At 40.2% G+C, this 26872-nt stretch overlaps 1 protein-coding gene and 1 long non-coding RNA gene across 2 annotated transcripts; one reads left to right on the top strand and one right to left on the bottom strand.

Annotated features, from left to right (window-relative positions):
• Window positions 1-1135: 1135 nt before the first annotated feature.
• On the bottom strand, window positions 1136-16961 carry LOC118233698 (protein asteroid homolog 1-like). Its single transcript, XM_035429568.1, has 6 exons — window positions 16097-16961; window positions 5256-6604; window positions 4626-4827; window positions 3953-4145; window positions 2667-2885; window positions 1136-1321 (listed from the first exon to the last, which is right to left on the bottom strand). The coding sequence occupies exons 2-5, from the start codon at window positions 6588-6590 to the stop codon at window positions 2678-2680; spliced, it is 1938 nt and encodes a 645-aa protein (XP_035285459.1). The 5' UTR covers window positions 6591-6604; window positions 16097-16961; the 3' UTR covers window positions 1136-1321; window positions 2667-2677.
• Window positions 6615-18941, top strand: LOC118233733. Its single transcript, XR_004766559.1, has 2 exons — window positions 6615-7015; window positions 18060-18941. It is a non-coding gene; the product is annotated as an uncharacterized LOC118233733 (long non-coding RNA).
• Window positions 18942-26872: the final 7931 nt, after the last annotated feature.

Below are 26872 nucleotides of genomic sequence, written 5' to 3'. Positions count from 1 at the left end.
ACCATAGAAGAATAAAAAACATTTAAATAAAAGCATATATCATTATGTGGTAAAAAAAAACTAAAGAGTGAATAAAAAGAAGGAAGTAAAACAAGGAAAGCTAGCTGATGGCATTATTTAAAAATGAGTCTGCTTCCTCAAAAACAAGTGACCAAGCCCACAGCTTTTAAGCACAATTCAGCGCAAAGTGCTTTTCCAAATACATTAAAAATGAAGTAAAACGTGTTGAAACAGTAAGCACAGGATGACAAAAAATAAATAAATAAACCATAGAAGAATAAAAAACATTTAAATAAAAGCATATATCATTATGTGGTAAATGGACTGCATTTATATAACGCTTTTATCCAAAGCGCTTTACAATTGATGCCTCTCATTCGCCAGAGCAGTTAGGGGTTAGGTGTCTTGCTCAACGACACTTCGACACGCCCAGGGCGGGGTTTGAACCAGAAACCCTCCGACTGCCAGACAATCGGTCTTACCTCCTGAGCTATGTCGCCCCACTCTTTAGTAAAAAACTAAAGAGTGAATAAAAAGAAGGAAGTAAAATGCCCGGGGGTGGGGGCTGGCCTGGGCTAAGGCGGGGGCTGTAGTCGGGGATTTCGGGGGAGTGGGAGGGGTTCAGCGTCGGCCTCGGAGGCTGTCAGCGCAGGAGGAAGGGCCCGTCTTTGTGTGAGGTCGGTGGGCACTCAGACAAGGGGGTTGGGTGCAGCACCAGGCGGAGGGATTTTTTGGGAAGGGTGGGCCTTGTTGTGACTGGCGGCTTGGGTTTTGGGTTTGGTGTTTTGGTGACTCATTGTTAAATTACTACATTGTTCCAACCATGTACATTCTTTTTCACTGCAAACAAAACATAGTAGCTTTTAGCTGACCACATACGGAGACACTTGCTTTCAGCTGGTCTAGCTTGCTAGTATTCAAGCAAAGCTTCTGGTTAATCAAGCAAAACATCTTTATCTTAAGCCTGGGTGAAACAACTTTATCGAACTGACACACACACAACTTTGATTACTAAAAAAATGTCCCCTAAGTGTACATAGTCTTCTGCATTACAATAATTTGAGGCTTTAAAATAGGACCTCTACAAGTAAAATCTGCACATCATGCATTGTGCACATAATTAATATTGTGTGTCTTAAAAAGAAGGATATTTGAATATATTGCAAAAGTAAAAACTTCCCAGCTATGCTGTTACAATGTATTTTTAGGTACAGTGCAAATGGGCAAGCAATTCCTGAGCTGTAATTAATAATGGAATGACACAATTTTTACGGCAGTCTCCTCGTAAGACTGCAACATCAGTACGCATCAAAAATGCGAACTGAAGCCGGGCACCCACCGCACGCGTATCGGCCGCGAGCGCACTACGCGCGTATTACGCGCGTAACTGAAGCGTAGTTGAAGTACTGTTATTACAACGGCAGCGGGCGACGTCGTCTCCACCAGATGCGAACGCGTCGCGTACCGGCTGCGAAGCTCGCGCGACACAAGCGAACTGAAGCGTAGTTTTTCGCTTCTGTTCTATTTTTTCGGCTTGTCGCGCGTCACGTTGGCCTGTTTATACACAGAAATATGCTCTAAAATGCTAGGTATACATGCTCTGATTTATATTTCATTCTTATATTACTGGGGGTGTGTCCCTAGTTACCTCCCAGATATTTTTTAAGCAGCTAAAAAAATACAAGCCTTTTCGTTTTGTAAAAATAAATAAATAACTGGAACCTGGGGGAAAGGCAAACTAGTTTCGCTGTCTTATTTTCCGGAGGGGGTGGGGTAAATTTGAAAATACACCACAGAAAGACGTAGGCTATTGAGTGACGTAAAAGGGAATGCACCGAGCAGCGGTTTGTTAGCTCGAGTATTGGAAGATAGTTTTTAACCAACCATTGCTCAGCCTATTTGACTTCTCCGATGTCTTCGTTCGCCGTGCTTTCAAAAAGGGCTTGTTAATAAAAATCAGATAATCCACAGAGCTTTAAAAAAATCAGATTATTTAGTGGTCTTGCCGATGAAAATGCACCTATTTTATAAATGAAGTTGTAAGCAAGCCTTTATTGCACTTGTACTTCAAAGCTTCCGGTGTTCATGGCGTTGTGGTGTTCATATCCCTTCAAGATTAAAACTGTTACTGACTTTTTCATGATTAGCTGATTTTACTAAATCTGATCCTATAAATGTTTTGACGTGAATGGCAAGACAACACGGGAATTCCCAATGGTTGATTACGGATTATTTATTATTATTATGATCATTACATATTCTTCATGAAATTGGCACGCTTGTTAACCAAGCAAATAAATTAATACAGTTTGAGATTGATTGTTATGCAGGCTACGTTGCGATTTAAGTTTATGGTACTTCTTGAAAGCGTTTACTTTCTCACGTAGGCTATTTACGAGTTAACGAAATATTACCAAATTAACAAACTGAAAAAGGTCTCTCACCAAAGTATTCACTTAACCCATAATCAACAGTCGTGAACAAACGTGAAATACACGATGTAAAAGCCCACTGCAGACTGCGAGAGCTACTAGGAATATATAGCTTTTACGCAAGCCTTTGCGCGACACAAACGGAACCAGTGGAGACACCCTACGCGTCGCGCCGTGCTGCTTCGCCCTGCTGTTTACGCGACGCATACGCGACGCGTGCGGTGGGTGCCCGGCGTGAGTGTTGCCTACTTATCTTCAACAGCGGCTCCAGCCCCAATATTTTGCCTCCTGGAAGGCGGGGTGAAGAAGTCAGTGCCCACGGAACGCTGCACGGCCCACTGGATGGTCTCGTAGAGCCTCGCGGGAACGCCGGCTCCTCCCAGCAGGACCTCGGGGATAATACCCGTCCTCAGCTTCTTCACGGCACCGTGCGCGAACGTCCCGCTGTACAACCTGTCCCGAGAGAGACGGGAAACACTCAGCATGAACTGAACATGAGGCTCCCCTTCACCATGAACCTTTCGCTCAGAAGACCTTAACTGCTCATGACTAAGGGCAGGTTTACACCACCTGGTAAAAGTGACTCAGTTCCAATTTTTTGGTCGTATGTGGCACAGATCGGATATGTAATACGAACGTGGAAACCGGAGAATCAGATATTTACAGATCCGTTTTTTGGTCCACATTCGTATGTGGAAATAAATCTGATAGGAATCAGACATCTGGTAATGCGACTGTCATCTAAACTCACGGTTCGTTATTTCCCGGCTATTCGCACGTCATTCAAAATGTGACATTTTCATGCCTTTTTCGCATTTGAATTACGCATAACGTAGGTTACACTGCATGCACAACCACTCTCCGCGGGTAACGGTGAAAGTTAAAAGAAGTTAAATGGCGGACAAAGGCTCAATCCAGTGGCAAATTCCGAGGTTGTGTGCCTGAGTATGCGGGGCGAAGAGTCGGTATAGGCTAAAATACAGGGGGTGTCCTTTGCGGAACTAAGATACTTCGAAAAGCAATAGCTTGAATGATCATTTCTGTCTCCTTTTGTGTCCATTGTAGATGGTGATATGGCCGTGGCGGTGTGGTTGTTTGCTTTCGTATCGGTAACCAAAAAAAAAAAAAAATTAAGTGGGATTCAAGACCTGCGGTGTAAACGTAGCCTAGGAGCGCTAACAATAGGGGGCAGAGGAATATCTGACTTTGCAGTTATCATGCGACCAGCTAATAATGCAACTTTATGGGGAAAACATCTTCTGGAATTCTTCGATTTGTGGAATTGATCATTCACTAAAATGATTTTTAAAAGTGTCTGGTGTGAGACATAAAATAACAAGCAAGCCACAGTCACAATCACAGGCCATTATTTTTGACAGTTTGAGCATTCGTGTTTGTCCTGACCACTTCTCCTGGAATACTTATTTTTGAAACGCAATATTCCACATGTGAAGGGGTGAGGAATATTGTGCAGGTAAAGAGCCCTTTGTGAGAGAAGGGTGCATTCGTGCATACGGTACCAGGCACACTCTGGCTCTGGGAGTGGACATTGGAGCAGCTGGTTCAGGTAGAAGCTCATCCACAGGCAGGACTGCCACTGGCTGTAAGCATGGGCCACCTTCAGGTCTAACTCTTTCCTCTCGCGCACTGCAACCCGTAGCCTGCCCAGCCTATCGCAGACGGCCTGCAAATCCGGATCCCCAGCCTCTGGCCCTGGAGAGACACGTGTGGTGTAGACCATTACTGGTGATGTAACACCACCCATCTGGGCATCAGTGACTGTCATCGGCGTCTTAATTCAGATGGGCTCATGAACGTCCAGACTTTTAAATCTATCGCTACACTGAGAGACCAGGAACAAAGGCAAGGACAAACAGCATTCCACTGGGTACATTATTCCCATAACATCTATTGTAGAACAAGTGCTTCCTTGTAGATAGCAGAATCTACACCCTAGTAACAGGATGTGGACCCAACTATAGATGAGGATGTACTGCACATATTAGTGTACATGGTACAATGTGTTCCCAACTACAGACGACAGAAAGTGTTCACTTGTGCCACTGATAACATATAGGTCCTAGTACACATTAAATAGGTATCCCTTGCACGTATGGCAGACACTAAGTGTTTTTGTTGAAGACTGTCAGCATGTTCTAGAACTTGTGCTATCTGCTGCACCTCTCCGGCTACCTTGAGTTCTGCAGAGCTCTCCATACACGATGCCCAGCAGCAGGGCCTGGACAATATGCAGGTCAGGTTTGGGCTCGGAGCAGTTTAGCCAGTAGCAGGTAACGCAAACAGGTAAGCTGAGGTGAGGGAGAACGGCATTGGCGATGGACTCATCCACTTTCAGAGTCTTCAGGAGAACCTGGAGTCGATCAGGAAGAGGCACCTACAAAACAAGTGAGGATGTGACGCATATATTCAAGGAAACAGAAGTGATGTGGATTCTACAGTTTACCACATTGTCTGGCTGTTTGGCTGGAATGGAAATCTCTCCACCATTCACAGTCAAAGACCTGCTTGGAGATGTTTGGTGGAAATGAATACAAGACATCTGTGGGCATAAAATTTAGGTCAAGGGGTTCAATGTCCAATCATTGAGCACTGCATTGAGAATAATGTCCTAAACAGAAGTAATGATAATTTCATTGCTGGATGGCTGGATTGTAATTGCATGGATGTTCTTTTTTTTAAATGTGCGAGCATGTGCAATTAAATTTAATCTGAACCCAATGCCCATTAAAGGTCTTTTTAAAGGTCCCACAGAGTATTTTTTGAAGAAAAAGCTCCACTGATACAGGGAGCTAACTCAGCTACCTCATTCAGTGTCTTCAGAGGCAGGTGCTGGATGCCACTTGGGAGGTCAGGCTGAACATGGAATTCCTTCAAGTTGAGACCCTCCCTGTCAAACTCCCGCACATGGTAATGTGGGCTGCCCTCGTTTTGGTGAGCGATCTTTTTCTTCTTTGTGCACGGCTCCTGGAGAGGCATGCTTTTGCCATGCAGCAGCAGCCCGTACAGGACCTTGCGGATTGGCAGGGAGGCCGTGTGGCTGCTGGGACGCTGGGGGTCCTCCACCTGCGTTCGCATCATGGTCATCTGCACCGCCAGCACTTCGAGGATGATGGAGGGCAAGTCGCCGCTGAGCAGGCCAACCAGGACCCAATTAGGCAAGTCTCTGAGAGGCTCTGGGAGATTGGGCACCATTTCTCCGTGTGTGAAGTACTGTGGGAGGTTGCTGGGGGAGAGTCTGTACTCTTGCATCCCAGAGGACAGCTGGGGTCGGATGCTGTCCTGAGCACTGTCCCAGAGAACCTGTACGACCGCGTCCAAAGCTTGCTCCGGCCCAGGGAACTTGGACAGCCAACAGAGCAGGACGTCAATTTGGGCCCTCGTCCTGCCATGCGCAGAGTGGCCGGACCCCTGGACGTTGACCCGGCTGAAAAATGTCCTCATGTCCCCCAGGTTGGTGAAGTCATTGCCAGCCATCACCGCAAAGAGAGGGAGCAGCTCTTTGTTCATCTTATTGAAGCGGGCGCAGAAGTTGTCGATGGAGAAACACGAGGCTGGAATGTACCTTTCTGAGGTCTCTGGGCACTCGCGAATGTTGCACCACTGGAACAACTGGAAGGGGAGGTACCCACCCTTCAAGTCGAAGACAAAGAAGTCGCTGTCCGCAGATAGCACTGGGTAGTTCCACTCGCTGGCCAAGCAGGCGATCTCCCAATCAGCCTCATTTACACACTGGATGAAGGGGACATGAAGGCTGTGCAGCACCTCTTTGAACACCTCTTTGGTGAGGAGTGGCAAGAGCGACTTTCCTAACCCATGTGACAGATCAACAGCCTTCTCGATGTTGTTCTGGGCTCGCTGTTGTCGTGTTTGAAATTTCTTGTTGGTGTAATCAACTCCCCCATCCAGCAAGACAATGGGTTTTATGTTGCAGGTGGAAAGAACCTTAAAGAATTCTCGAATGAGTTTGGCAAAGGCATCATAGTCTCCCCCATGCTGCTGGTCCAAGGGTGAGGAGAAGTACAGGTTGAAGTAAAAGTTGCATCCGTCAATTATAAGTGTTGTGTTTTTTAGCTTCAGGTCCTTAAAAAACTGCTTCCTGTTTTCTTCCATGTAACCTAGGAGTCCACGAACACCCATGGTTTCTGCAGTTCCTGAAAATATCAGAGTGGGCAAGGTTATAAATTACAGTGTGACTGCAGCCTCCACCCGCAACTATAGAACTTCTTCCTCATAGCTATAGCCGCTATAAAATGGTGTCTAAATTGAGTACAATACAAAAAATATTGTATTGTAATTGTTATGTAATCTGAATAATCTCTTCCCAGCCAGTGGGCGGTTCCCAGGCAGCATAGCTATCTCTCAGAGCACTTCAGGCAGTTTTTTCCACTGTTTTTCAGCAGGCACAGGCAGTTCTGTGCCCGATGCGGGCAGCTCTATGCACAGAGCTGTTTTTCAGGAGCACGCAGGCTGTATCAAGTCACCATGTAAACTGGTGACTTGAAACCATGTAGGAGGCATTGGATAGCATCGCTTCGGAATACAGCTTCTTTAATTTCCATGAGGTAAGAGCCTCTGTTGTTTGTAGTACAGTAACTTGGCATCACTTTGATACCAATACTTTTAATGGCAGGCCTAGATTTAGCCAGTTTGCATAAATTACTTATAGACAGTGCTTTGTAAGTGTGAGTAACTTGGCATTTTTGTGTGTTGAAAATGTGTTTTTAATGAGATATCATTTCTTTTTACATTGTGTGTGTAATGAGTAAGTGATAATAATAATTCATATATAAATGACAGACATGCACTTGCACTCGCAGAATGACAACACAGGTCTTCCAGTGTCACATATTTTATTTTTTTTAGAATTTGCATACCCAAATGCGTGTGACATTTGGGTATTTGATCTTTCCATGTTACAGCCTTGAAAAGACATGTGAAGTTAACGTACCCTAATTTTTTTTTTTTAATTATTATTATTTTTTTTACAAATTTCCACATCACCAACATTCTTCAATTTATTTTTCGAGCCATTGCTCACTTTTCGAAGCACATCACAGCATTTGCAAACACGCGAGGAAGACCGTGAAATCATCCAATCGTATAGGCTAACGCGAACGATTTAGGTGGACCGGAAGTTTCGAATCTGGAGTGGAGTGCCGTGTAGTGTAATGGGTAACAAGGAGTTGGTCTTGTGTTCGATTCCCAGGTAGGACACGGCCGCTGTACTCTTGAGCAAGGTACATAACATGCATTGCTTCAGTATATATCCCTCTGTATGAGTGGATGCAATGTATATGTAAAATAAATAAATAAAAATAAAAAAGTCGCCCTGGATAAGAGCGTCTGCTAAATTCCTCTAATGTAATTGAGCTGCGAATCGGGAGCCAACTTCAGTGTCGTCTAGGTTTGTGCAATTAAGCCACTGCACGAGATACAAAAATACACATTAAATGTAATTCTAAGATAATTTATGAATGGGAGAAATATCGACAGTGTGTGCGCTGTCGATAACATAATGGTATTATGAAGGAACAATTGTTTATGCTGATCCTCTAATTTGAAGTAATTTACCTTTTTTTTCTTCTTTTTTTCACAATTATAACGTAATTACACATACACTTCCAATATATGTCGGCTTTTAATTTACATATGTTGTAAATCAATGCATGTATTGTTTACTGCATTCCATAAATCGCTGTTACCGCTCCATACTTCTATTGAAAACATGCATTTAAATCGGCGTCGAGGAACTATCTGAAGCCTTAATTAACCACGTGACTGTCTGGCTTTCTAAGCCTCCATTGACGCAACTCTCTCTGTCAACGGCTATGATCTAAGTGAAAACCTCCAGTTATCCTGCGGAATTCTAGGGCAGTCTGTTACCGTTATGTGGATCTGGGTCTCACGAAAAAAATTATGGTACCTGATGCGACAAAATATTCTTACTCCAATATTTATTTCAACAGTATGGACGGAGCTACGACCATGTACAAATCGTGGCCTCAGGACCCTGGACAGCAGCCAAAACGGGTACAAAGAGAAATCCAGTCCTGTTATCTCCTCAGAATGAATGTTTGCAAGCCTGGAAATCAAACACGCAATTATCAGGCTTTCATCATTTTCGTCATTGACTTTGACATATTCTTGAGTCAATTAGGCGGTTTTAAAAGTTTACGTTAGTCAGCCTATTGCAACGTAATCGTCTTTTAATTACCGATGTTAGAAGGGATATTCGGTTTATTTTGAACTTGCCTCATGAACGATGTGTGAAGGAAAGTGAAATCTCTAATTCATAACACAATTTGAATATTATTAATGTAAAAAATTAAATGCTACAATACTCCCAGACAGATTGAAAATTGACCCTGAAATTTTCAAGGAGTTACGTGGTTTGCTGTCCAAGAGCTGTCCATAGGCCAAAATGCCGACAAACATGAAAGGCACATCATCCGGAGAGAGCCTCCAAATATTGTATAGGCAGTAAGCACAGAATAACTCTTGAGAAACATTTTTATTTTATTTATTTAATTACTTGCACAAATGAAAGCAAACGATCTTAAAACAATCATAAAGCAATTGTCTGAGAAATTATTTTTATTATTATTATCTACTCTTTCTTTTTACTGTTGTAGGATATTAGCCTTGTATTATAAAAACACCTGAATCTGGTGAAAATTTAATGGCTGTGAAATTTGCAGCAAAAAAAATTTACAGCAAATTTATTTTTGCTGCAACTCTTAATACAGTAAAGGTTTTTTTAACTGCAACACATTTCTAGCCACAAATGGCTATGCCAACTTTGCTGTCCTCGATTCAAATTTGGGTTATTTTTAACATTGATCATGTTTACATGAACATGTTTTCTATAGTTTTTGCCATCACACTGATCAATTATAGTCTACTTTTACATCCTGCTTTGCATTGTACCCTGTACTGAATTCTTGCAATAATAATTTTTAAAAAAGTAATTTCAATTGTTTAATGTTTTTTTTTAAAAAAAAGATCATAATTTCACATGAAGACCAAGGTATTCTAATCCAACAAGGCACAAATTAGACACATGAGTACCCCAAAATATTTGTTTTCACACTACTAGAGACATATATCATAGTCAAAATCAGGTAAGTAGCCTGTTCGGCCATTTTCTTTACTTAGGCATAGTCTAATTTGTAGCTGTAGAATAGCTCCAAATGATCAAAGACTAATTTCTTAATCACAGAAACTTGTATAATGTGTGGATCCAGTGATGTCTTCATTATGTGCGAGAAGACTTTGTTGTTTTGGTTTTCGTTTGACTTGATGCGCACATTGCCCTGCTGAAATACGGTGGTGCAGTGGATAGCACTGTTGGATCACTGTGAACCAGGTCCCAGGTTTGAACCTTGCGTGGGCTTTCTGCGTGGAGTTTGCATGTTCTCCCTGTGCTTTCATGGGTTTGGGGTGCTCTGGCCTCCTCCCACAGTCCAAAGACATGCTGGTTAGGCTATTTGGAGACTTGGAGAAATAAGGAATTTAGAGGGAAGGGTGCATGTACCCTGCAATAAATTGGTGACCTGCCTGTATTCCAGCCTCTCGTCCAATGCATGCTGGGATAGGCTCCAACCCTCCGTGACCCTGACCAGTAATAAGTGGGTTAGATAATGTATGTATATAATAAGCCCTAAGTTCATTTCAATTCAATTCAATTTTTTTTGTATAGCACTTTTTACAGAGAATTGTTAACGGAGTGTAGCACAGTAGGTAAGGAAGTGGACTTGTAACCGAAAGGTCACAGGTTCGATTCCCGGGTAGGACACTGCCGTTGTACCCTTGACCAAGGTACTTAACCGAAATTGCTTCAGTATATATCCAGCTGTATAAATGGATACAATGTAAAATGCTATGTAAAAAAAAGTTGTGTAAGTCGCTCTGGATAAGAGCGTCTGCTAAATGCCTGTAATGTAACAAAGATGCTTCATAGAGTAGCAAGGCAAGAATCAAAAACAGCAAACGTAGCATACACCAAGCCTGAACCCCCAAATAGCAAATACATACTGTAAGTTTAAAAAAAAAAAAAAAAACTCCCAGTGGGGAGAAATCTCGAGAGGAACCCGGCTATGGAGGGGAAGCTCATCCTCCACGGGCCAGTTAGGTGGAACGTAGCAGTAGAATGGAATGTAGCAGAAATGCTGGGATCTATTACAGAAAATAAAATGGGTTAAGCAGGTTACAGATGAGGTGTTAGCTAACAGGAATAACAGAAGACCGAATGGTATAGTTCAGTATAGTACAGTGTGCAGTTTAGAGGAGCTGGATGATAGATTTGGAGCTTGGGCAAAGCGGAAACAGGGCTGAAGCGGTCCATGACCATGCAGCATGGGACAGGACTGGAGGCATCCCGTGGACTCAGGCCGAGGAAACAGGCTGGAGTGTAAAAAAATATCATTTTAAATAATAGCAGTAAAAAGAACACTGTAAAATTTACAGTAAGTTTCTGCCAGCAATTAGCATGTAAGCTGATTTAATACATTTCACAGTATGCTTATTCTATGCTATTCAGCTATTACAGTACTTAGATGGGTCCTATAATTGGGATGTTAGGCCTTGGCGGGGGCATGCCCTATATATATATATATATATATATATATATATATTTTTTTTTTTTAAAAATATTATTTATATATATATACCTTATTTTATATTATACCTATACAGCACCGAGAGTTTGGCACTTTTCAGGGTTCCCCAAAGAAATAACCACAACAGCCACAGACACTCAGCCCTTAAAAACATTAAATTCTGTACTGTCATGTTCCGGTGTTCCTGTCTGCGTTTTCCCTGTTGGGCCGCCAGATGGCGGCACTTCTGTTTTGTGTCCTGTTCCCCCCTGTTAATTGTATTATTGGTTGTCTCGTTATTCCATCATTGTTCCCACCTGTGTCTTGTTATCCCCTCCTTCTGGTTTGATTGTTTTTTGAGTTCACCTGTGTCTTGTTACCCCTTGTCTATTTAAGTTCTCTGTTCGCTTGACTCGGGTGCTGGTTCCTTGTGTTTGTTTCCGATGTCTGTTTGCAAACCGTATTTGCCTGCCTGTGTTTGTTCTGACTTGTGTTTTGTTTCAGACCGATTATACCTGCCTGTGTTTTGTTTGACCTTTCCTTGTGCTCTGCCTTCCCGTGTTCTGCCCTGTCTGTGTTCTGCCCTGCCCGTGTTTGTGAGTTCCTCTTGTTTTCTGTTTTATTTCGATTTTTTATGAGTTTGTGTTTTTGCCCATTGTGGCCTTGTTTGTTCCCTGTTTGTTTGCCTGTTGTTAGTAAAGTCTTTGTTAATTTTCCCCTTATTGAGTTTCGTGTTTTTTTTTTTTCCCACTCTGCGCCTGGGTCCCAGCACCCATACCGTTACACTGTACATTCTCACCCCATTTCAACAGACAGAAATCATAAACAACTTCACATGTGCACACAATGATAAAGCCCCAAACTAAGGCCATTTTGCGTTTTCTCCTCCTTATTCTTCTTCTCATCATTCTTATTTTTCCTGCCGCCTATCCCACTAACAACATGTCTCCTCATGCATTTCATGACGGCAAACGTTTTCCTTTTATTAATAAAAAGTTACACCAGTTCACCACTGTGCCATTTCTACTAACTATATTTCTTCACTTGGCTACCGTACAAAACCTTCTTATCAGCAAACGCCACGTTTCTACATTCATGTTACCTCGCCCTGTTCTCTATCTAGCCACATACAAACACTTACTACGTATGTACGTTCTGCAACTCCCCATTAAAACATTACATTTAAAATTATGACTCACTCATAATTCTAACTACTAGTACTAGTACTCTTTCAAGTCACTTGGCCATGTGTTTTGTAATCTTATTATTTTACAATATCATGCAAACTTTGTGTCAGATCAAAGTGTTGAATATTTCGAATTGCCTCATGGAACACATTGAAATTCATGTAGAAAACCGCTGGTGAGTAACTACAGGAAGCATATTTCTCCAGAAACATATGTTTATACTTGCTTCTGAACTGAATTTGAGTAAATGTACAAGTGATTGTAATACATAGAGAACTTCTTTATACCCATGGGGACATTTCCCTCGCAGCATGTTGCATTCACATTTACGAACAGACATTTATACAAAGACACATACAATCATTCACGCAACAGAAAGGCTGGGCAGCGAAATACATACATACCAATACAAATTGGACATATAGACACCTATTCATTCAATCTTGACTGTGAGAAAGCCATCCACACATATGTTTGGCCTGTCCATGTACTGCATGCTTATACACACAGGGCCAAGTGACTTGAAAGAATTGAGGAAATATTGGGTAGCATTGCTTTGGAGTACATCTTATTTAATTTCGGTGAGGCAAGATAGCCTATATTGTTTGTAATACCATAACTTGGCGTCATTTTATTATCAATACTTTTAATGGCAGGCCTGGATTTTGGCAGGGTGAATGAATGAGTTATAGACGGTGTATGTCTTGTATGTGTGAGTGAGTAACTTGGCATTTTTGTACGTTGAAAACGTGTTTTTTATGAGATTGTACTTACCGTAAGCATACTGTGAAATGTATTAAAGCAACTTACAAGCTAATTGCTGCCAACAAATCTGTACATTTTACAGAATTCCTATTACAGTGAGTACACTGAGAAAGAGGACAAAGCTTAAGAAAGCTTATGGTTGTCTGTGGTGCAGATGCAGCAGACAAAATATTTAGTGAATTTCACTGCAGTGAAATTGGGGCTCATTGTGGCCAAATTAAAACCCAAGATGACATCTCACAGGGATTTTATTGGCCTGACATCTCTTCTGACATTTAAATATGGGCAAGTGAGCATTGGTTTCCATATTTCTGTATGGTGATTCATGGACAGACACCATAAATTTAACCTTAAAGTTTTCACGCAAGCCCCCGGTTGGTGTAAGTGTAACAGAGGTGTGGTATAATTGTAACAATGAATGAAAACGCCCTATAATGTACGCCGTTTTTTCGGCACATACTAATGTTAATCAAGGAAATACATTTCCAGTGGTAACGTGAGACCAGCCACATCATCAGATTGTGAAGCATGGGGCTTTATTCGTGAAAAAATAAACATTGACGCAAGAGCAGCTTCGTAACTTACCGCAAAGTGAGTTACGGTACCGTAAAATAGATGAGGAAAGGTGCCTTTATTTGTTTTTTTAACACCCAGGTATGCCTTTACAAAGCAAATAGCCTACCAAACAGAACAATCTGATGAGTGTTTATTATAAAGGCCTGTGGCTGTTTCCTTTTCCATTAATCACTTGGGTCATCCAGCACTGTATGAAAAGTTGCATTTATGGGCGGACACAAACGATCATATCCCCTAAAAGTATTCTGAAAAGCACAATTGGCATAAAATATTGCAGTGCTATTAGCATCCACAATGCTTAGAGACAGCGCACCGTTCCGGTTAGCGACATGCTCTAATAAAGGGGAGAGCTCGTCGATTAATTCAAACAGATCAACCCTACTGAAACGAAAGAGTTCAATCAGCTCACTATCCCCATATCTTTCGAGAGGATTGTTCGGTCTCGTCTCTCGCAGGCTGTGAAATCTGAAAACGAGAGGCGCCATATTCAGAGGCAGCTGTTTTTAATTTTGTTAAGAGCGTAACCTAGGAGAATAATGCGACCCAGCCGGCACGTGACCGACCTTCAACGTTGAAATGTGGTTGAAATAATGTCAGTTGTTGTTTCAACATTGAAAAAACGACGAAACATTTAACGCTAAATTGTTGTAAAAAGTTAACAAAATACTTATAAATCAACGTTGAAATTTTAACAAGACCTGTACGTTGAATTAACATAATGTCTTAAAAAAACGTTCTGCATTTTAAATTATTATGGTCATTATTATTATTTTATTAGCATTTTATTATATTTTGAGTAGCTAGGCTATAATACCACTTCAAAAATCTAAATGTATATGTTAAAAATAGAAAAGAACAACAACATTTTTAGATATTGAAACAACGTCGCGATATCAACGTTGATTCGCCTTTCAAAATCCAAACAAAATTCAACAGTGAGTCATCCACGACGTTGATTCACCCGTGAATAAATGTTGAAATGCCAGCTGGGGAAGTTTCATTTCCGCCTACCATGTAGGAGGCGTAGAATTCACAGCCAGACATAGCGCTACGCCCAGTTGGTGCAATTCGTGTTTTTTTACGTCTGACCTTGCGCGCATTCTACATCGGACCTAATCCTAAATCCAGGCATACGTTAATAAATATTAAACACCATTTTAAATGCCTAAGGTCTCCCAAAAAAAGGACACCACGTGTAAATGGTTTCAGCACCATCACTGTCCCCAATATCCAAATCTGGGTAGGACACTGCCGTTGTACCCTTGAGCAAGGTACTTAACCTGCATTGCTTCAGTATATATCCAGCTGTGTAAATGGATGCAATGTAAATGCTATGTAAAAATTTGTGTACGTGTAAATGGTTTCAGCACCATCACTGTCCCCAATATCCAAATCTGGGTAGGACACTGCCGTTGTACCCTTGAACAAGGTACTTAACCTGCATTGCTTCAGTATATATCCAGCTGTGTAAATGGATGCAATGTAAATGCTATGTAAAAGTTGTGTACGTCGCTCTGGATAAGAGCGTCTGCTAAATGCCTGTAATGTAATGTAAATCTGAAGGCCTATCCGTGACTAGCCTGGGTATCAACACATTCGTTTTCCCTTTAGATGGCATTCTGTAAACATTTAACACTAAGAATGTTCGTTGTTTGTAATAACAACTCAGAGGCGGCATAATTATGACTGTTAGTTTTATATACGGGGGACATCATGTTTTTTGATGCACTCCGAAAACCATACAACTTTTCAATGACATGTAACTTTTTAAAGTGATGTACAATTTGATTTATTGCAAAGGGAAAACAAGCCTTAATGGAAAATTGCAACCTTCCGGAACATATTTTACTGAGCTCACTCAAAAACTTTTTGGAAGTATTTCCCGCAAACATTGCTTCGTTTCTTCGGGAGGTGGCAAGGACTCAGTTGCACACGTACAACCCCAAAATTGCTATGACAGCCGCACTATTCATTAAGTGTTATTAATCGTGTGACATTTATCAAGCGTTATATTTATGGCGACTCTCCCCTAATAGCCTACTAAAATTCCACATATCTCCACTTCCAATTTAAATGGAGAAAATCTGGGATTCACGTTTTAGACCGTCAAATCTGAATTGTAGATATTTTCAATCGGAGGTTCCATGCAACTTAATGGCAAAAGTAACTTCAATCTTAACCACTAATCAAAATATAATTAGAGATAAACTTAAATAGAATTTTGACAAATCGAAATGTAACAATAAGAGATAGGCTACGTAAAATTAGCGCTAGTCATAAAATAATTACATATAGCCTAATGTAAAGCCGGTCCTAATAATTAATAATAAATGAATAAAGGGCTTGCCATACCCGTCCCAGAGAGTCACACTTCTCACATTTAGCAAACCACAACGCCGAATTTATCATAAACGTGTTATCCAGTTGAGTGTTTATTTATTTATTTGTCCTGTCTGCTACATTGGTAATCCATGTGTGTTATAATCATTGGTGTTGTGAATAGAGAAAGATTACTTACCAGCAGTTTTGTCAGGTCAGAGAAATGTGTCTGCTAGCTCCTGTTGAATTTTTTAAGCGTAGTCCTGATTATTTATACCCCGGTGTTGTCATAACACATCTTAAAACCTATTGACATTGACATTGACACGTTTGCCATTCCGTTGCCATGAGACGTCAGTTGGGTTTCCATTTAAAATATAACGAGTCACAATTCACGCATCAGTTTCGATTCCAGTATTATTGTGAGCAGAAAACCAAGTTGAATTATGTGGTTGTTGCCTGCACTTGGAACGGTATTTCTCTCTAGGGTTTTCGACACACTTGTTTCTGGTTATGGTTATACACTTTGTTGTACGTCGCTCTGGATAAGAGCGTCTGCCAAATGTCTGTAATTTAATGTAATGTAATGTAAAACGAAACTAGCACAATAACTGGTTGAGCAACTACTTGTTTGTTTATTGAGAGCTGGGGAACAACAGTCCAGGCAGGGCTCAAGGGAGGACGTATATCGACCACCTCAAACGCTAACGTATTTTTGTTTCATTTTTATTCTTGAGGACTGAACGTGGTTACCTATTAAAATGTATGTCTGTCCAAATGAAAAAAATGTAATTTAATACATAGGGTGGATTCAGCAAATGTGGGACACTTTTTGGTAAATTCAGTAGGGGACTGTCAAAAACGTTTTTTACTTGCACCAGTGATGTTTCTATGAATTGGTTTAATGCTTCTTGTGTGAATCTATGTGTGAATTTATTTTTATTTTTTAAATGTGTTTTTGTATAGAAGATAAACACCTTTAAACATAGCATGGTACCCTCTTTCACTCAGTCGGAGTATTCAGGTGAAGTGGGACAGCATATATAGTGAAGCGAGACAGTCATTTCAAGCTTAACCCATTAATGTCCTTAGTGGAAGTTTCGGCATTCCTTTGGTACACTTGTCAAGCTAGTTGAGCTGATCGCAAATCTGTTACATTTTTTCAAATCGGCCAATGTATAAGGCAGTATTGCTTGTTTTTCTTAACATACTATTTTTAGTATTTAGTCAAAATGGTTTCAAGTTTTTTTATTATCCATGACATAATCTCTATAGATATAAGTTAGGAGTGTCAGATCTTTATCATTTTTGGTACAAAGAGAGTCCAGACGCTTACTGTTAAAGTGCAAAAGGAAATATGATAATATATTACTTATTCATTGTATAGCCAGGGAAATATACAGGCATGCACATACTTCAAAACCATTTATATAGAATTCATATGGGATTTGTAACATTAGTGATTTCTTTCCATTTTAAATAAGTTCTTTTTCACTGAAAATTTGTGTTAAGTTTCTAAAGTACATTGCATTTAGATTGCATTTGAAAACCGAGTTTTAAAAGCTGTACTTGAATTGCAGACAATTTAACCTGAACTAAAATCGCATAAAGGCAAGGAATGCTGAACAGTTCATCATTTGTCTCTTCTCTCCTGAAATGAGCGAGAAATATAAATAAGATTTATGATTTTATCATACTTTTTGTGTAAAAAAAAATGCCAATGTGTCAATGAGAATTGATGAAAAAAAGATAAGGCTATTTTAATCACAGTATTCATGTATATTCCAAAAATATTTTTTTAGATTGTCCCGCCCAGATATTGTGAAACTGTCCTGACATCCCTTCACAGTTTCCAGCCTAACTTTCCTGACTGCTATTTTCCTCCTGTGACTTGGGTTACAACTATATGTAGCCTACGGCATCGCTAAAAACGCCGATAGGAATCCCTTTCTCATATTAACGTTTATACGCAAATGGCAGTTCTACAATATAATCTCAAGATAAGTCCCATTAATGATCATGCTACCTCTATTATAATTCTGAAATTGCAATTAATGCAACAATTGAATTATGTGTTTCTGTTTTTTTTTTGTGTTTTTTTTTGTTTTTTAAACATGTTTAATAAATGTTCAAAAACAAGTGATCAAGATGTTTATGTAAAGCCCTGCTAGGTCAGAGGGAAGATGGGAAAATGGAGAGAAGACGGGGGAAGAAGAAAAATCAGGAGAAAAGAGGACAGAGAAAGAAGAAAGAAAAATTGAAGGAGGCCAATTGTCGTGGAAATTATAGTCTCTCACAAAGAATCAGACAGACAGTCCACGAGGCAGCGATGAAGTCAGTCAGAGTTGCTTTATTCAGCTGAAGGGAGTACACCCAGAAAACACACAAAGTGGTGCTATAGGATGACTCTACCCTCCATTTTCCATGAATTGTAGTGTATTTTATGCTTTTATGCTTGCGTCATAATTGTGTTAGGTAGTTAGAAGGTGACCAACACCCCCACTTGCTCACCCCCTTCAAAATACAGGAAGTATAGTATTAGCCCTCAATTATGAACATCTTATGATTGTGTCACTATTAATTTCAGTTGGTGGGTGAGGGTGACCAGGTACAAGACCCCTTACCTCCTCCTCTACCCCCAGTCAAAAATCATCGCTGTATAGCCCTACATTTCCCATGTTCTCCGATGAATATCTTATGATTGGGTCACCAGTCTGTGTTGAGAACAATACTGTCATATGTGTAGACTTCACGCAAGTGAGCATACAAAATTCAGCATCAGGTCAGGCACTGTCTAGTGAAGACACTATGAGGACATTGTAAACATTGCAGCACAGGATACACAAACTATAGCTACAAAATGTGATGTCTGTCTCTGTTATACAGATTGCAAAAACTGCATCCTTCTGTATTACACTGAATATGGAGACGTGCAGTCACATGAAGACAAACAATATGATTGTTTGAGGAGAAAGGGTAAAATTAGAATTTAATTTCAACATGTGTCATCACAGTTAAACTATAAAGTTTTAGTTTTAAATCTAGCGCAACTGTGTCTGAGTATTCTTACTGAGGAAATATGCGGGTCCCGAATAAGTAGACTTACGATTAGCTTGTCAGTTTTTATTCATAGTAACATGCATGCTAGCATCGAGTAGTAATCAAATACAAATTGTTGCGTGGTTCAAAAGGGCTATAGCTCCCGTTATCGGTAACATTAATTCAACTACCGTAGAACAGTCCTGTGATATTGTTTTAAAACATAATGAACGACAAGATGTTGTATTTAAAAGTTTTAAGAGTATTTATTTATTTATTTTATTTATCCCTTTGTTTTTTTCTGAAGCGTCGCTAGTCAAAACCAGTGATGTCAAGTCCGCGACTTGAAAAAACTTTCGGCGCATGTTGTGGTTTTGCTGGGCTGTTTATTGGGAAATGTAACAAAAAGTCATTTACGCCAGCTAGTTGGTTACACCTGCCTCCAATGCACAGTCTCGCGAACCCCCCGCCAATTTGTCTCGTGTTGCTATTTCTAAACAATATTTAATTATTTATTTATCTTAATTCAAATTAATTGTAATCTAAGCGGCAATATGTGCCCAAAGGTGGCAGGCTCAGATACTTCTAAGCCTAAAATTGGAAATAAAGATGAATAACACGGATATCTAAAAATGATAGATGATACACTTACCGGACAACCGCATAACACTGAATACTTCATTTTCGCAATTGATCGCAGTGTCTTGTTCAGCAAGTTGTGTTGTTTTCAAAATTGAATAAATAGCATTATATTCTGAGTGAATGTACCATGCACGTTTGTGATACCGTTATGACATCACAGTACGAAACCTTCAAAGAACATGTTATTTACTATGATCTAGGCTATTGTCGCATTGTTCTCCCTAGAAACGTTCAATAACGATATTAGTTTGTAAAAATAAAAAATGTCGCCCTTGTCAAAACAAATACATACCTAATCTGACAGGCTCACCTACTTAACTTCACTTTAAAATTTCAAATGCTAAGACAGGGGTCTTCAGCATTTTCTAGTCCAAGGACCCCCACTCAGGCTCAAAGTAATCTAGGGGACCCCCATCATACGTTTAAAGGGATATATTTATAAAAAGGACTTATATTTTAAAATATCTTCCACAAATCTAGGATTATATACATTCATTGCATTTCAAATCTGGCCAGGGATCCCAAACTGTACCTTCCAGGACCCTTAGGGGTCCATGGACCCTGTGTTGAAAACCTAGGTGTTAGGACATTAACCAACATGATATTATAGTCAATTACCTTAGTGACCAAATTACAGCTTGCCAGTCCATATCCATAGTAGGCCTGACTAATAGTTCCATTCAGAGAGGGAAGGCAGTTACCTGCAGATGTTTTCCTTGTTGATCACATCAGCATACAAAGGTGGGCCCCAGGGCTCCTGAGTTTCTTCCTTCACAATTTCCGGTATTCAATGTCTGGGCTGGGCAAGGGGTTGTATAGCTCTGTGGTACAGCTTTTGACTGCAGATCAAGAGGTCTGTTGTTAAAATCTGCCAATAGATACATCGAGATAATACAGCTTTCCAACAGTGGAGAAAATAAGCTCCAGTTTCAGTCACAAGACTAATCTACCAACACTGTACAGATATCACAACACTGGTCCCTTTACTTTCAGACAAAGTTATTCCTTTATATTCTGCTACTCTTTTCTCTGTTGTGTGTGATTGCAATATCTTGCGTTGAAAAAATATATTTAGTGTGAATTAATTGCAAGCCAATGAAGTAGTTTTCAGAAGGTTCTTGGAAACAGATGTGCCTCCGTCCATTTCCTTAAACTCTGCAAGAAATTGCAGGTTTGATTCGTGACCATTCTATTGGGTTTTGAACAACATTTTCTTTTTTGTGATCCAATTTTTTATTTTGTTTTCATTGTTATTGCATTTTCTTTTAATCCTGAGTCTGAATCATGGATACAAACAGAAACAACAAAAGCATTTTAAAAAACCCACACAGCCCCACCCATCCACCCATCCCAGAGACCTGAAGAGACAAGTAAGTAAAGCAAAAAAAAAAAGAAAAAAAGAAAAAAGACTCAATTCAAAAGATTTTTTAAGATGAGTGTGTCATGGTCCTGTTTTCCTGTCTGTGTTTCCCTTGTTGGGCCGCCAGATGGCGGCACTTCTGTTTTGTGTCCTGCTCCCCCCCTGTTAATTGTATGATTGTTTCATTGTCTCGTTATCCCATCATTGTTCCCACCTGTGTCTTATCCCCTCCTTTTGGTTTGATTGCTTTTTGAGTTCACCTGTGTCTTGTTACCCCTGTCTATTTAAGTTCTCTGTTCCCTTGACTCGGGTACTGGTTCCTTGTGTTTGTTCCCGACTTGTGTTTCCTCAGACCCATTGTACCTGCCTGCGTTTTTTTACCTGTTTGTGTTTGTTTCCTGACCGTATGTACCTGCCTGTGTTTGTTTCCGATGTTTGTTTGCAAACCACCGATTATACCTGCCTGTTTTGTTTGACCTGCCCTTGTGCTCTGTTTGACCTGCCCTTGTCCTCTACCTGCCTGTGTTCTGCCCTGCCCATGTTTGAGTTCCTCTTGTTTTCTGGTTTATTTAGATATTTTTTGAGTTTGTGTTTTTGCCCTTCGTGTCCTTTCTGTTCCCTGTTTGCCTTATTTAGATTTTTTGAGTTTGTGTTTTTGCCCTTCGTGTCCTTTTCTGTTCCCTGTTTGTTTGCCTTATTTAGATTTTTTGAGTTTTTGCCCTTCGTGTCCTTTTCTGTTCCCTGTTTGTTTGCCTTCCTTTCTGTAAGTAAAGTCTTTGTTAATTTTCTGTAAGTAAAGTCTTTGTTAATTTTCTCCCTTTTGAGTTTCGTGTTTTTTTTTTTTCCACTCTGCGCCTGGGTCCCAGCACCCGAACCGTTACAGAGTGTAAATATGAGCTACAAACAAACATCTGAGAAAATTAAAACCCACCGCTGAAATTGAGGAGGCTTCCAACGCGAGGCAACCATTTTCTTTGCAGCAGTCCAGCCAGAGTGGAAGATCCACTTCATTTTTGTCTGTGAAATGTGGAACATGGACATTAAGGATCAATACAGAGGCAGAAGGGGGTACAACCAATGACAAGAAATCAGAAAGTTGTAGAAGGGACAAACTTCCAAAAACTCGGTCACATACGGGCATTCCCAAATCATATGGAAGAGTCTGCCGACAGTATTTCGGGGAAAACAGAGCACAATTGGGATCACATGATTTTCATACTACCAATCTGATGTGGTCACGTGTGTCCTATGTATGAAGTTACAGTGAATCTGCGGGTGGTCAGGGTTTCTTGAAGCCTGCATGGAAAACCACATTCCAATAAAACTGGTGTGGAACACCAAACTCACAGCCAGAGGAAAGTGCATTTTTTTTCAGAATATAGTGAAATAAAGTGTAAACCAGACCTCGTGTGCTCTTGACACCAGCACTCCAAGCAGCGGATGGAACCACACACACAACACGTTTTCATGGCTGCTCTTAGTTGCAAATGAAATGCAAATTGAACTGGCCACACAACTCTTGAAATGAACGTAAAACTCTGTCCCCAAAAATGTCACCCAGAGAGTGAATGCCCCTCAAGCAGATTATAGCCATCGCAATCCTCCCATTGCCCTCCTGCCAGGTGCCCAATAAATCGGATTTTTGCGAATAATTCAGCAAATAATAGCTACAGCTTTTGACTAGGTTGAAGCTGATGATGACAAGATAATATAGCACTATGAGCACAATGTGAATAAGGGAATTATATTCTTCATGGCACACATAGACACACACAACTTGTCAAAATAACGAGATTAGAGATGTGGTTGGAATGAAAACCAGCATACACAGGGGTACTACAGGACTGTGGTTGGGAATCACTGTATTCGTCAGTCCTAATGTATAAAGACACAAAGTCTGCTTTTTATTTTTGTATAGAGAATTTTAAGCTTATTTAAAATCACTCAAGTATAAAAAGAAAAGCAATGCACAAAAAACGGTTTATGTTGTGCATAAAATCCAGAGTGATTCTGCGCATCGCTGGTATCTGAAAAGGGCGATGATCCCTGTGACTCGAGAGGCTAGGTGAAACTGCGGGCACACCCATGATTAATATTCGTAGGCCTACCTGCGTAAAGGAAAGAAGAGCAAGGCTAGACCGCCCCCTAGTGGAAACAAGGCAGAATGTACACACGTCTATCGCTTTCTAAAAACTAGCAACAAATTTATTGAATGAACAGACAAACTCCATATAAAAATCTACACCACTTCTCAATATTACAAAAAAAAAAATATTGAAGTAGATTAAAGTCTATGATTGGTTAATTAGGTTTAGTGCTGAGCTTTAACAAAAACTGTACCCACATCGGACCTTGTGGATAAGATTGGACGGCCCTGCTTTTGAATCTATCAGAGGTTTCTGAAGATCTGTCCATGTTCTGACAAACGGAACTACCCCCGAATAGACCTATCTGTCAGGGAGGGCGAGAGAATGGACCCAAACGCAGAGTGCGGTGAAAAACACAAAACTCCAAAATAGAGAATAAGACTTTACTCAACACACACCAGAAAAAGGGAACAAAAAGCCTCGCAGGGCACTCTCACAAAACTCAAAGAAAAACCTCAAAAAACACCGGAAACTAGAAAAGCCAAAAATTCAAAGGTACAACAAAGGCACGTGGGCAAACACTAGCAGAGGCATAAACAAACAGACTAACAGCAACAAGCAGGCAACAAGCAAGGATCCAGCACCTGAGTCAGGGGGAAGGGAAACTTAAATAGAAACGACGCAGACGAGACACAGGAGGGCACAATGAACAATTAGGCCACAGAGAGGGAAGGGAAAACGAAACAACCAGCAAACAATAATAGGATAATAGAAACCAATAATGCAATTAAACAGGACACAAAACAGAGGTGCCGCCATCTGGCGGCCCAACCAGGAAAAACAAAGGGAAAAACACAGAACCCTGACACTATCTGGAAACAATAATTATCAGAGCATATCACATTGCTGTATTGCTTTATCCACAGTTGTGTGGCTATAATATAGATTAAAACATAAATAATGTTTATTTAAAAACTCCTGAAAGTGAACCTTTAGCCTCCTCATACCCTTCCAAATTAAACTTGCTGATGTGATGAATGATCTATGTATTCAGTTATTTTTTACATATTTGTGTTGTGGGTCAAAGAAAGTTCTGGGTAAAGCTGTTAAGATACAGATTAAATTAAATAAGTCTTTTCATGCTGGGTTCCATTATTTATTTGTGTGCATTTTTGCAGTAAATGTTAGTTTATGCAAAAACAATGGACTTTTTTTAATGGAACTATTACAGTTAGGCCTACTATGAATATGGACTGGCAAGCAGTAGCTTGGTCACTAAAATAATTGACTATAATATAATTTTGATTAATGTCCTAACACCAGGGTTTTCAACACTGGGTCTGTGGACCCCTGAGACTCCTAGAAGGTACCTTTGGGATCCCTGACCAGATATGAAATGCAATAACTATATATAATCCTAGATTTGAGGGAAATATTTAAAAACGTAAGACCTTTTTATAAACATATCCCTTTAAACTTATGATGGGGTCCCCTGGATTCCTTGGAGCCTGAGTTGGGGTCCTTGGACTAGAAAATGTTGATGACCCCTGTCTTAGAATTTGACATTTTAAAGTTAAGTTAAAGTGAACCTGTCAGATTACTTATGCATTTGTTTTGACAACGGCGACATTTCTGCTTTTTACAAACTAAAATAGTTATTGAACGTTTCTAGAGAACATGCAAGAATAGCCTACGTCATAGTAAATAACATGTTCTTTCAAGGTTTCGTACTGTGATGTCACAACGCTATCACAAACCAGCATGGTATATTCACATAGAATATAATGCGATCTATTCAATTTTGATCAGTAAACAACTTGCTGAACAAGACACTGTGATCAATTACGAAAATAAAGTATGGATTGTTATGCTGTTGTCCGGTAAGTGTATCATCTATTATTTTTAAATATCCGTGTTATTCAACTTTATTTCCAGTTGTAGGCTCATCCAAGTTACTGACCTGACCCCCTAGAACTAATCTGAGCCTGCCACCTTTTGGGCAGATATTGCCGTTGAGATTATAGTTATGTTTTAAAACATTATCACTGGACTCTTCTAAGGTAGCGAGCGACGTGAACCAGTCCTTGCATAAATTTGAACCACGCAAAAAATTATATTCGGTGACTACTCGATGCTAGCATGCTGGTACGAATGTTACTATGAATAGAGACTGACAAGCTAATCGTAGGCGCTTTGTAAGCAGCGTGCACATTTCCATTTTGGACCATCACTGTCCGCGCGACGAAACGAAGGTGGCTCGTTTTTAACGAGCTACTGCAGCAGCCTCAAGTGCATGGGTAGAAACTCCTGGTAAAACATGTGTTCCAACACGGATGAAAGCTAACGCGCTTTAATACACTAGATGGCATCATTTATACCAATTATATCAAGTCGGCACAAAAACCCGCCTCAAAGTAGCCTACAACTGTTTTGGCGAAGAATACGGTTGCGTCTAGACCTTTATGTTTCGTTTACTCCAAACGAATAGACTACGTGTTAAATGAAAGGCAGATTTATTCACTTTAGGCAACTTTCAGCTAAATTGTTTCGTTATGGTGTGCATAGGCTACTTTCAGATTTTCACCAGCAGTTTATGTCACCGGTAGTTCCTCCTTTTAACGTGTTGAGACAACGCTTTTTAATGTCGTCCAGAACTAGTGGGCTTGGTATCACTTTGTCTGTATTATAGCCTACTACTTTCACTGAGAGCTGAACCAAGACCTGTTCATTAAGAGACGTTTCAGATTTCTTAAAGGCCCTTTTGTCACAGGCAGCACAACAAGTACTGGCAATAATTTGGCAGTCCTTTGGCCCTGTATGCAGATAGGCAAGGGTACAAGCCTATGAGACGCTTAATTCTCAAAGCCCAACAGGCATGGCAAACCTCTGAGGAAATCCCCAAACAGTTATTAAAATAATAGCTGGCGGCTCGATTGCCATTCATAAAGACAGACTTGTGTCTCTGTGATCGCTGCTGCTACCTCAAAGAGCTACACACCTTCCCACAGACAGAGGTTGTGTTGGAAGCCCTTCCAGCTACCCGTCTGGTCCTTCCGTTTCAGTTTGGCTCGACGGCGGTTTGTGTAAATACTTAAATCTATCAGTTTGCACCCACCCCTTACAACTGCACTTTTACTGCGAGTTTGAAGTGGAAACTGGTCTGAGGCAGTGTATCTATCAGGACAACATGTCTTTGTGAGTCACTGTAAGTACATTCAGTACAAAAAAAAATTTGTAGGGAGCAGAAGGCAGTGGAACGATTGAGAGGTCGAAGGTTAATATAAGAGGCAGGGCTGCACTTTCATTGAACTTGTCTGACAAAGTGTATAATCAAAATATGATTGAGTGCTCTCTTTTTGGTCAACAATACTTGTGCTCTGGTGAATTTTTCCATCCATTGTAATGTTGTTCCCTTTCCCACCTTTTGATTTAGATTCTGTTTCCAATGTTTTATAAAATTTTAAAATAAAAAAGTTTAAAGAAATATGTAAATAACATAAAAGCAAACAAATAACGAAGGAAAGTAGTTTGCAAACAACAAAGCATGAATAGAAATATACAAAAGATGATCGATGCTCCTCTACTTAACTGTGTTCAGCCATTTCATTTCTCATCCTTTCGGTCCCCTTTCGCTAGACTGGCCTGCCTCATTAAGTCACGGCATAATTACAGCATAAAAAAACACAAGAGACTTTTGACTTTTAAAAAACCCTTTTTATTTAACATAACTTTAAACAAAGGGCGTTAGAAATAAAAAATAAAGGGACAAACCATACTGATAACCCTATATCACCAACCAGTTGAGCTACCCCCAAACAACACCAACGCCCATACCACCTACAACATA

Source organism: Anguilla anguilla, chromosome 8 (genome assembly GCF_013347855.1).
Source record: "Anguilla anguilla isolate fAngAng1 chromosome 8, fAngAng1.pri, whole genome shotgun sequence".
NCBI lineage: Eukaryota > Metazoa > Chordata > Actinopteri > Anguilliformes > Anguillidae > Anguilla > Anguilla anguilla.
The sequence above is the reverse complement of the archived record's forward strand: the minus strand, read 5'-3'. Positions and strand labels throughout refer to the sequence as shown.

Bases quoted from the DNA above. Each gene is read 5' to 3' on its own strand.
- LOC118233698 (XM_035429568.1), bottom strand. From the start codon at position 6,590: ATGGGTGTTCGTGGACTCCTAGGTTACATGGAAGAAAACAGGAAGCAG. The intron at 4,146-4,625 runs GTAGCCGGAGAG...GTGTCTCTCCAG, and splicing joins AGAGCTCTGCAGAACTCAAG to GGCCAGAGGCTGGGGATCCG. The intron at 2,886-3,952 runs GTACCGTATGCA...CTCTCGGGACAG, and splicing joins CCAGAGCCAGAGTGTGCCTG to GTTGTACAGCGGGACGTTCG.